The sequence below is a fragment of the Apium graveolens genome, chromosome 6, assembly GCF_009905375.1.
Source record: "Apium graveolens cultivar Ventura chromosome 6, ASM990537v1, whole genome shotgun sequence".
NCBI classification, from domain to species: domain Eukaryota; kingdom Viridiplantae; phylum Streptophyta; class Magnoliopsida; order Apiales; family Apiaceae; genus Apium; species Apium graveolens.
The window spans coordinates 85,835,301-85,845,476 of NC_133652.1; the positions used below are offsets into that span (position 1 = coordinate 85,835,301).

Sequence of the window (10,176 nt, forward strand, 5' to 3'; positions counted from 1 at the left end):
TCGTTGTAACTGTGGATGCTAGTTTTCTTTATGCGTTGAAACCTTAATACTCTTGTGACGTACTTCATTATTTATTAAGTATTTTTAATCTTTATATCGTTGTGTTATTATCATGCTTTTATATGAACTCATGGTGACGATGAGTTCTATTATGGGCTAATCGTGATCATGGGATCCTAGCGGATTTACTATGGATTTCTTTAGTTAATTGTTTAATACCTTGGTATGTGGTGATTGTATGATATCTAGCATAGGTTGTGCTTATTCATTTTATGTGCGTCGCGAATATGTAAGATAGCCTGTTAATCTCTTGTGAAGCGACAGTGAATCTTGAGATTTAGAACTTGCCATGCTAGCATAGGTTCATGTATTATATGCATGATTAGTGGGTAACTCTAGCCGTTTTACTTGCCCTGTGTAATCATCATGAATAACTTGCGCTTAAATCGTTATGTTGTCAAATTCTGTAAACATATAGGGTCCCAACATAATTGATGCTTATTCAACTTCTATCTTAATTGTGGATGCTTGGTAGAATGGTATTCGTACAACGAAAGTTAGTATTTATCAGTTTCGTGTTGTTCGATTAATATCATCACCATTACATGCTAAGGGTAATAACAATAACTATTGAATAAAGTAGTAATGAAGTCAGGATCTCATGTGTGTTTAATATTGTTAATTTAATTGTTTAATTCTCGTAGTTAATATTAGTTAACCAATCTTAATTGTTATTGTCTTGATATTGAAGAATAATCATACATTGGTGAGTAACTGTTAATTAGATATAATTAATCAGAGTCTTTGTTGGAACGAACTAGAAATCATTCTATATTACTTGCGAACGCGTATAATTACGTGATTTAGCGTATGCTTTGTGCCTAACACTTTGGAACAGGTTGTTCATCACCTACAGCTCCTTCATTATCTGTAGCAGCTTTTCTAGGGATATGAGGGTCTTTCTCAATGCAATCTACATAACTTTCATCTTGAGAGAGAAGATGCAGGTGCATTTTCACCTTCCAGTGGTGATAGTTGTCTTTTTCCAGAAATGGAATTTATACTCCAACATTTTTTCTGCTCATCTTGTTAGTTGTTGGTGATCTTTAAACTCTTTGTACTTCAAGAGCTTTCTCTGATACCAATTGTTATTCCCAAACAATCTAACAAGGAATTATAAAAGGGGGGTTGAATGTAATTCTGGTTTCTTTTTTATTTCAAGATTGACTATATCTCAAATATATATATATATATAACAGTGTTTGATTAAGAAAAATACGGAATGAAAATATTAATGTAATCAAACACAAAGTAATTAAACACAAGTATTTAAAAACTTTCTGGTGGATTGAATTTTTCCACCAGAGATATATATAAAATCGAGAACTCTGTGATGTAAAGTTTGCACACAGCTGCTTACAAGTAGAATTACAAGAACAGAGAAATTCTTCACAAGTATAGCTTTTTCTATTTCTCTGAATCGAGTTCTTTTTCTACTAGCTACTCTTGGTTTATATTACCAAGATACAAGTGAATAAGACAAACTAATAAAATAAAATGTGTATTTGTCTAATCACATGCTTCTTCATTTCTCCATCAAGTATCTTTAAATATCTTCAAGTTAGCATGAAAATGGAAATGCTTCTTTGTTCTCTAAAACCTGTAAATAGGCTGCCACATTCCATTTGCATCTAATCAACCCATGTGACTGTCAAGTCACTGTCAGCTACAATTTGAATTAGAACATCCGTTGAAACTTCACTGGATCATCCGTTGAGACTGTGTTGGATCATCCGTCGAAACTTCATTAGCTCATCCGTTGAATGTGACTTGGATCATCCGACAAAACCTTGTAGAATCATCCGTTGAAAGTATTCCATAGTAGTTAACTCAATTTCACTTATGCAAAATTACAAGGCATCTAATATATACAATTGGTCAACCTACTTTGCACATCAATCTAATAGTTAACATGACTTTGAATATCCTACAACTTCTAGATCTCTAAGGTATTGTAGTATGCAGAAATGTGTTACAAAACTTATTAAGACATAAGCTACTCTCTCAACGGATGTTAAAGTGATCATCCGTCGAGAGCTACAAAAACACTAAATTAAATCTATTAAGAGGGTGTTTGGAAACTTGCATTTCAATTCAAATGAGGGATTCAAATGACAGGATTTGAGTTGTCATTTTAAATTATCATGTTTATACTAATATTTGAATGTTCTGGATTTCAAATGAAATCCAAATTACCAAACAGCTTATTTGATCAAATACAGAATTTCAAATGAAATCCAGTTTCCCACGGGCAATAAGGTGTTTTGGTGAACTTATCATCAAGCCTATGACATATTCCTAACAACTTTTATTGTGTATAATTTCAAGTTAAGTTCAAATAGTATAAATAATATATGATTGATGATATCTTATTCATAAATAATAATGTAAATGTTTGTTATTGGTGAGATTCGAACCTGAAAATTTATATGTATCTTTATAAATAATAATATAAATATTTATTGTTAACGGGATTCGAATCTGAGAATTTATATGTATCTTTATAAATAATAATATAAATGTTTGTTGTTGACGGGATTCGAACCTGAGAACTTGCGGAGTGTATTTTTTAGTATTTGGATCTAACGGCTCTGATTATTTCATCAAGAAGATCCGGCGTTCGTGATGGAAAGGAATAACCGGGTTAACCAAACTACATTTTATACCCCACTAGTTTTACAACTCGTGCGATTCACATGTATTCATTAATATTTTTATACTATTTAAAATTATATGAAATTTCTTTTAGTTAATATTAAATAGTTTATACTTAATGAGATTTGAACCATTAATTTTATTAATATGTTTATAAATAATAATATTAATATTTGTTATTGGCGAGATTCTGACCTAGAAGTTAAATAGCGTATAAATAATAATATAAATATTTGTCGTTGACGGGGTTCGAACCTGGAGCTTGAGTAGTGTAAAATAATAATATAAATATTCGTTGTTGGCGGGATTCGAATTTAGAAACTTGAGTAGTGTATATGATTTTATTATTTGGATTTAATGGTCTTGATCACTTGATTAAAAAGATCTCACAATCATAAATGGGGATAACTGTAATATCCCGTAATTTTTAGAATTAGATTATTAATTGAATAATAGAATAAAAAGAATTAAAATTAGACAAGGACTAGGATTTAAAATTGAATTAGACTAATGAGCCTAAAATTTGGATCCAATTCTAATATGGATAACTTGTAGGTTAAGATATAGGGTTTTGTATCGTTATAAATACACCATATTCGTATTCCTTGTTTTTATTAATAAGAATTCGTAGGGCTCTTCTCAGCAAAAATCAGCAGTCTTGTAAAATTCGTAGAAAATTCATCGTAAGTCGGAATTCAGTGATTCTGGACTTTTCGGAGAGGTCTTTTCGTTATCTTCAACTTTCGTGTTTCGTATTTTCTAATATAACGTCGTTTAGTAGGTCAAAAAGGCTATATTCAGATCTGGTCAGATTTTAAGGTAAGTTTTCGATCAATCTTGCTAGTATTTTCAAAATTGTGTGTTGTGCGTTTATATTTGATTATCAAAACTTGGGCTAAGTGATCATATATTTGATATTATTATGTGATATAGAATATGTATCGATGTGTATATGTGATGTCTAGACGATAATTTGAGATCTTTGATTTGTGCCATGGTTTGTGAAAATATCGAATAAGAACTTAGGACCGCAGTCACCGGATTGTAGTGACAGTTTTCAGAAAATTTAGGACCGTTATCACCGGGTTGTAGTGGTCTTGGCATGAGTTATTGATTTTGGAATTATTGTTGTCTATGTGCTATGTGTATTGTGTGTATCGAATAAGAATAAGAATAAGAAAGTGTATCAAAAGTGTTTGTTTCGTATATCGTATCGTATAGATTATCGTATTTTGTTATATGTGTTCATGTTACTTGGCCTACTAGTTGAATCGATTGATTTCTTGCTGGGCTGTATAGCTCATTACTTACAATTTCAGGTTTCGCCTAAGAGTTCGAGTTGGATAGCATTGAAGTTAGAGGACTTAGAATTGGAGTTGTTTGACTTTTAGACTTCCGTTAGCTGCGCTTTTGTAATAGACACCTTTGTAATAGAATTTTGGATTAGTAAATTATATTTTGTATTAGTTTTTGATTTAAAATTAATATTCCGGAAGTGCGGGCAGTTACAGTTGGTATCAGAGCAGGCTGTCTTTCGGAGTGTATTAGGTATGAGACTAGTACATTCCCTAGGATTCGATCTTGTAGACCATAGTTTGACCTTTGGTAGATCATGGGGTAGATGGGGTAGATGTGTCTCGAACTTTAGGATTGTTGGGAATTTGGGGACCAAATTCTTTTTAAGGAGGGTAGTATGTAATATCCCGTAATTTTTAGAATTAGATTATTAATTGAATAATAGAATAAAAAGAATTAAAATTAGACAAGGACTAGGATTTAAAATTGAATTAGACTAATGAGCCTAAAATTTGGATCCAATTCTAATATGGATAACTTGTAGGTTAAGATATAGGGTTTTGTATCGTTATAAATACACCATATTCGTATTCCTTGTTTTTATTAATAAGAATTCGTAGGGCTCTTCTCAGCAAAAATCAGCAGTCTTGTAAAATTCGTAGAAAATTCATCGTAAGTCGGAATTCAGTGATTCTGGACTTTTCGGAGAGGTCTTTTCGTTATCTTCAACTTTCGTGTTTCGTATTTTCTAATATAACGTCGTTTAGTAGGTCAAAAAGGCTATATTCAGATCTGGTCAGATTTTAAGGTAAGTTTTCGATCAATCTTGCTAGTATTTTCAAAATTGTGTGTTGTGCGTTTATATTTGATTATCAAAACTTGGGCTAAGTGATCATATATTTGATATTATTATGTGATATAGAATATGTATCGATGTGTATATGTGATGTCTAGACGATAATTTGAGATCTTTGATTTGTGCCATGGTTTGTGAAAATATCGAATAAGAACTTAGGACCGCAGTCACCGGATTGTAGTGACAGTTTTCAGAAAATTTAGGACCGTTATCACCGGGTTGTAGTGGTCTTGGCATGAGTTATTGATTTTGGAATTATTGTTGTCTATGTGCTATGTGTATTGTGTGTATCGAATAAGAATAAGAATAAGAAAGTGTATCAAAAGTGTTTGTTTCGTATATCGTATCGTATAGATTATCGTATTTTGTTATATGTGTTCATGTTACTTGGCCTACTAGTTGGATCGATTGATTTCTTGCTGGGCTGTATAGCTCATTACTTACAATTTCAGGTTTCGCCTAAGAGTTCGAGTTGGATAGCATTGAAGTTAGAGGACTTAGAATTGGAGTTGTTTGACTTTTAGACTTCCGTTAGCTGCGCTTTTGTAATAGACACCTTTGTAATAGAATTTTGGATTAGTAAATTATATTTTGTATTAGTTTTTGATTTAAAATTAATATTCCGGAAGTGCGGGCAGTTACAATAACCAAACCAACTAAAAAACAAACTAAAATATATCACATCCATCCCGATAGTATAATAATATAAATACACATTAGTTACTTGGAAAGTATTTTAGCACTTCTACCTTTTACATGCAAAAAGTTTCAGGACTGGAGTAAAAATATAAGAACACCCGGAAGGAAAAAAGTTCCATCACATGATGAACAAGATTGTCCCCCTTTTATTCCAGTTAATTGGCAATAATTATAAAAATCATTCAATGACACTTTTGTACTTTTATGAAAGATATATAGCAAATATTTTGATACATTGTCAATGGTGGAACATACAGTACATTGTCGGTGTACATCATCTGAGATTAGTCCAGAAAGGAAGATTATACATGATGATTCTGCTCACTTGGACAGGGTTGAGTCATCAGATCTTTACTAAGCCATCCCAACTCGACTGAATTAGGTGTAGTAGGAAGTGATAATTTGAGGAATTCCCCGGTTTATGAATCCAGTAGCTGACATGTCCAAGTCTTTATGTCTTTAATTTCTTCCCCTTTTGTTTAACAAAAAAAGCTGATATCACACTCTTGCTACGGACAGGGGTGCGAACAATTGCACGTTTAGTAGGTTCATCAAATGATCTGAATGCTGTCATGGGTTTAGTGCTGTCCAGAGGATCCTGCAAAAGAAAATTCCTTAACAGTTTGAATTTAATCATGCTTTTAAAGGAATGTGCTACACTTATCTTCACGCTCTCTGCAAACTTTACGGAAAAATGATAAACTTCGGGAAGACTGCAAAACTGACAATAAGTACCAGTTCACATGGTAAATGTATGACCTAATACCTATATGAATCAAGCATCTTTCCTACAACACCTAAGTTCGAAATAGATTCACTTCACAATCCTAAAGGCAAACCTAAACTGCATGCAATTAAAACACCCAGAACTCTGATTTGCAAATGGTACATTCAGAAAAATGAAAGGTATGTCTGAAGCTGGCCGAATAAAAGAGATACCCGTGTGACACCCAATGTATGCATAGCTGCAGCTGAAGCAGGCCCTACTTTAGGAAAGTGAATATTAGCTGCTGAAGACTTTGTCCGGCTACCCTCATCTGTATAAAACATGTCATGGAAGCAAGACGATAAACATCAAATCAACAGCACTTCTAGTTGCACAGTTTTTTATATCGATATATCATGCATACCTAATAAATTGAATGCCCCAGAAGTCATGCCAGAAGATCTCAAATCTTCACTGCTGCAAAACAAACAGACAATCTGTTCAAGCTATCTTGATTATAATGTTGCATTTCTCAAAATTTCTTGAATATGCCAAACATACTTTACTGCTGATCGCGGAGTGCCTTTCAAAGTAGACTTGGTTTCTGATGCTAAATGCCACGACAAAGTGTTAGCTGGTGGAGTACCTAAGTTCAGTTGATAGATTTAGAGATGAAATATGTTCAGTTGGAAGATTCAGAGATGAAATATGTATTATCCTGACCCTAGAGAAGACTAGGCACCGAGTGTTCATCTCTAGAAAAAGACACTACCTGAAGCAAACCGAGGTTTTGATTGGAGAGTTTGTCTAGCATCAGTAGGAATTTGTGGGCTAAAGTGGACCTTCTTGTTGACAGAATCTAGCATAGGAAGTAACAGAAAGATGAGCAACATTGTTACGTATATCATCAATGATCAAATGTCGCAGATTAATTCAAACTCTAGTCACTCTTACTTGGCAAAATGTAATGCTTGTGATGCCTTGGAATTATAGCTAGTAACTGTTGCTGCCTGAGACCCTCGTTATCAGTGTACGTTTGGCATGTCAACAGTTGCTTCCATCAAAAGGATAAAAAAATTCAGCTTCTTCCAGCAAAATATATTATATTTAACAGGAATACCTAATTAGCATTGCAGCACCAATACCTGATCTAAACACGAAAGTTTTAGCTCCACTGTTGAGACATCTGAATTTTGCTGGTCAAGTAGGTCTGTCAATTTGTAAGCAACAGTGCCCAGGTGGTCGACTGCATTGACAAGAGCCCGTACAGTGTAATCTTTCAGGTTATCCAGTACCCTGTTTCATATTTATAATTAACATTTACAGATGCATAAACTTTCGCAATATGCCAGCAATTCAATTTATTTCACATTTCAATGGCTGACATGATAATGTGATGGTAGTATCATGAACTAAAAGGCGTTGCTACTAGTTTCTGCTTTCTATCTATATATACTATATTGCATCACTTGAAGTGAACCAACAAGGTAGTATGCATTGCCAGCTGTTTCATACTTAGATGCAATACATCAAAGCTCAAAAAGCCTGTGGGTACAGTATATCAAGTTCTAAACAAGTGAGAGATTTATAACTTGCAATGGTAGGGATAGTCACTTTCTTACATTTGTTTTTGTTCACTGTGAAGGTAAGACTTCTCACAATATTCCGCAGCCGAATAAAGTTGAGGCCTTAAGTTTTTGAGTTCCTGAAATTATATCCCATAAACAAGTATACATATATTAAATTTCTATGTAATCACTTCATTTAATAATCACCTCTAAGAAAGTAGTAAATATCATACAATTACACAGCTCTAGTAAAGCTGAACTGTAGCTCAAGTTAAACGTGTAATGTATGATGCTTTATATGTGAACTTTTATAAAGCTTTTCCCAAATTGCAAATGAGAACAACACTGAAATCGTTAAATTCATCACATTAGGAAAAGTATAACCGGATACTTAATGTAATATTTTTAAGAACATACAAACAATGCCAAAGATAGAGGTTAACTATTAATGGCAGTAATGTCCTACAATTAAAGCCAAAATCTTGAAAAGTGCTTAGCAAAAAAAAATCTCCAAAGGTAACTAGAGCACACAGAAGGCCCGGATGATAGATTGCACCAGAATAGTTATCGCATTTTTGAATTAATTTTTTTCAAAAATTTGGGAAGTAGTTACCTAGAAAATTCAAATAAGCGCATAAGTTAACACTCCAAACAAGCACAATCATAATGTCCTCTAAGGCCAACAAACTTGCAAACTTGATGGACATCCTCATTTCCAGTTCTGCGAGCTCAACTTAATCCGCAATAGATATCTCAATTTCAAGCAAGGGCCAAATTCAACTAAACACTATTACTAGTTTACCGATATTGACTTAATTCAGTGATCCAGCCAAAATAAAACGCACAAGAAATGCCTATGATCTCGACACTTAGAACAATAAGAACCGGCAATTGCGGAAATATCAATCAAGTCAATCATAAACACAACAGAGTCATCATTTCGAGAAATAGGCAAAATCAACCAAACTAAACCGCAATTAGTTAACGATAACACAGCTGTCTAATAAAATGAATCAGCGCAGATCCGAGTGAAAACAGGGAAAAAATACGAGAGAGAGAGTAGACCTGCAAAGCTTTGACGAAGCTCTTACTATGCTCCATTGAAACTTCATCATAGGTTAATGGGTGATTAGCTGAACGTGATTGCTGATCCATTAATTACAGATGAATCAAAACTAGAAACAAATAAACCCTAACGATCTAAAAACACCCTTATAAATTGTACAATCACTTAACAAAACCAAGTGATAGTAAAATGTTATGAGTTAAATGTATATGATGTGTATGTATGGGGGTTGGATTTGGATTTAAGTAAAAGATTATTGGGGCGTTGGTAAAATGAAAGCAATGGAATAGCAGAATGCTGAATAAGAAATGTAAGAGGGGAATGAGTGAAATTGAAGAAATCTCAAAATTTACAGTTATCGGTATAAACTCGAAACAAAAAAGATTGGGTGGGGTAAATAGGAGTAGTAAGTTAGTTAAAATGGAGGGAGGAATAAAAAGCGGAGGTGGGAGGAGATTCAGATTTCTGTGCTCGTGATGTGAGAGTTGGTTGACGGCATTTATATACTAACCGTACCCTGTTCTTTTGCCGACCCGACCTTGTCAACGACATAATTACATTTTGCACATTCTTATTTTGTTTCAAAATAAATGTGTATCATGACTTTTGATAATTTAGATTTCACCACTCAATTTCAACAAGCACCCTTTTCCCCGAACTCCCGTTAAATTCTTCTGTTATCATTAACTTTTAGGGATAATTTAGTTTTTTCCATATATAAAAGAAATTAGTTTTATGTGTACTGTCATTCTTACCCAACAAGCAATTAGCTTGTTTTTGGGTAGGAATCATGCGCAATGTTGAGCGCCTCCATTAAATCTCAAACTTTGTTCCGGATCACCCATTTCCAAGCCTTGGGTCATCATCAGCATTCTAATTACTCGCTTGTTCAGCCATGGACTTGCGTGTCTTAACATCATGTCGTAGTCTATCTGCTTCGTAAGCCGCATCGTCGAATACGACGTCGTCCTGGGTTGCTCTACAAGTAGTAGTTGTAGTTTCCAGTTTCAGTGGGGTATGAGTAATGGGAAGTGTAGAGAGAGAAAGTGAGAAGAGAGAGAGTGAGTTGAATTGAGACAGATTTTTGGGGTTGAGGAGTGGAAGTGTTAATGAAAATGATGAGATTTGAGGTGAAGTGAAAGCCATAGAAATAACTGATTGTTCGGGGGGTTTAACTCCCTGTAGATTTTATACCCGATTTTATACTCGATTGGGAATAGAATTCTGGGTTGGTGTTTTCTCATCAAAGGTAAGCTAAACTCCTGTTAAA

At 33.9% G+C, this 10,176-nt stretch overlaps 1 protein-coding gene across 2 annotated transcripts; it reads right to left on the reverse strand.

The window, feature by feature from the left end:
* Positions 1 to 5,689: 5,689 nt before the first annotated feature.
* On the reverse strand, positions 5,690 to 9,367 carry LOC141668458 (protein ABIL1). 2 transcript variants are annotated; one of them, XM_074475355.1, is made up of 9 exons: positions 8,906 to 9,367; positions 7,895 to 7,977; positions 7,418 to 7,568; positions 7,227 to 7,326; positions 7,045 to 7,131; positions 6,834 to 6,918; positions 6,697 to 6,746; positions 6,506 to 6,603; positions 5,690 to 6,164 (listed from the first exon to the last, which is right to left on the reverse strand). In XM_074475355.1, exons 1-9 carry the CDS (start codon positions 8,993 to 8,995, stop codon positions 6,018 to 6,020), a joined length of 891 nt encoding a protein of 296 aa, XP_074331456.1. In that variant the 5' UTR covers positions 8,996 to 9,367; the 3' UTR covers positions 5,690 to 6,017. The 2 variants fall into 2 exon arrangements, with proteins under 2 accessions (XP_074331456.1, XP_074331455.1); XM_074475354.1 differs by having other exon boundaries at positions 6,697 to 6,749; positions 8,906 to 9,363.
* Positions 9,368 to 10,176: the final 809 nt, after the last annotated feature.

Coding starts and splice junctions, on each gene's coding strand:
- LOC141668458 (XM_074475354.1), bottom strand. CDS start 8,995: ATGGATCAGCAATCACGTTCAGCTAATCACCCATTAACCTATGATGAA. Junction 7,978..8,905: donor GCTTCGTCAAAGCTTTGCAG/GTCTACTCTCTC, acceptor ATATAATTTCAG/GAACTCAAAAACTTAAGGCC. Junction 7,132..7,226: donor CAAGCATTACATTTTGCCAA/GTAAGAGTGACT, acceptor TTCCTATGCTAG/ATTCTGTCAACAAGAAGGTC.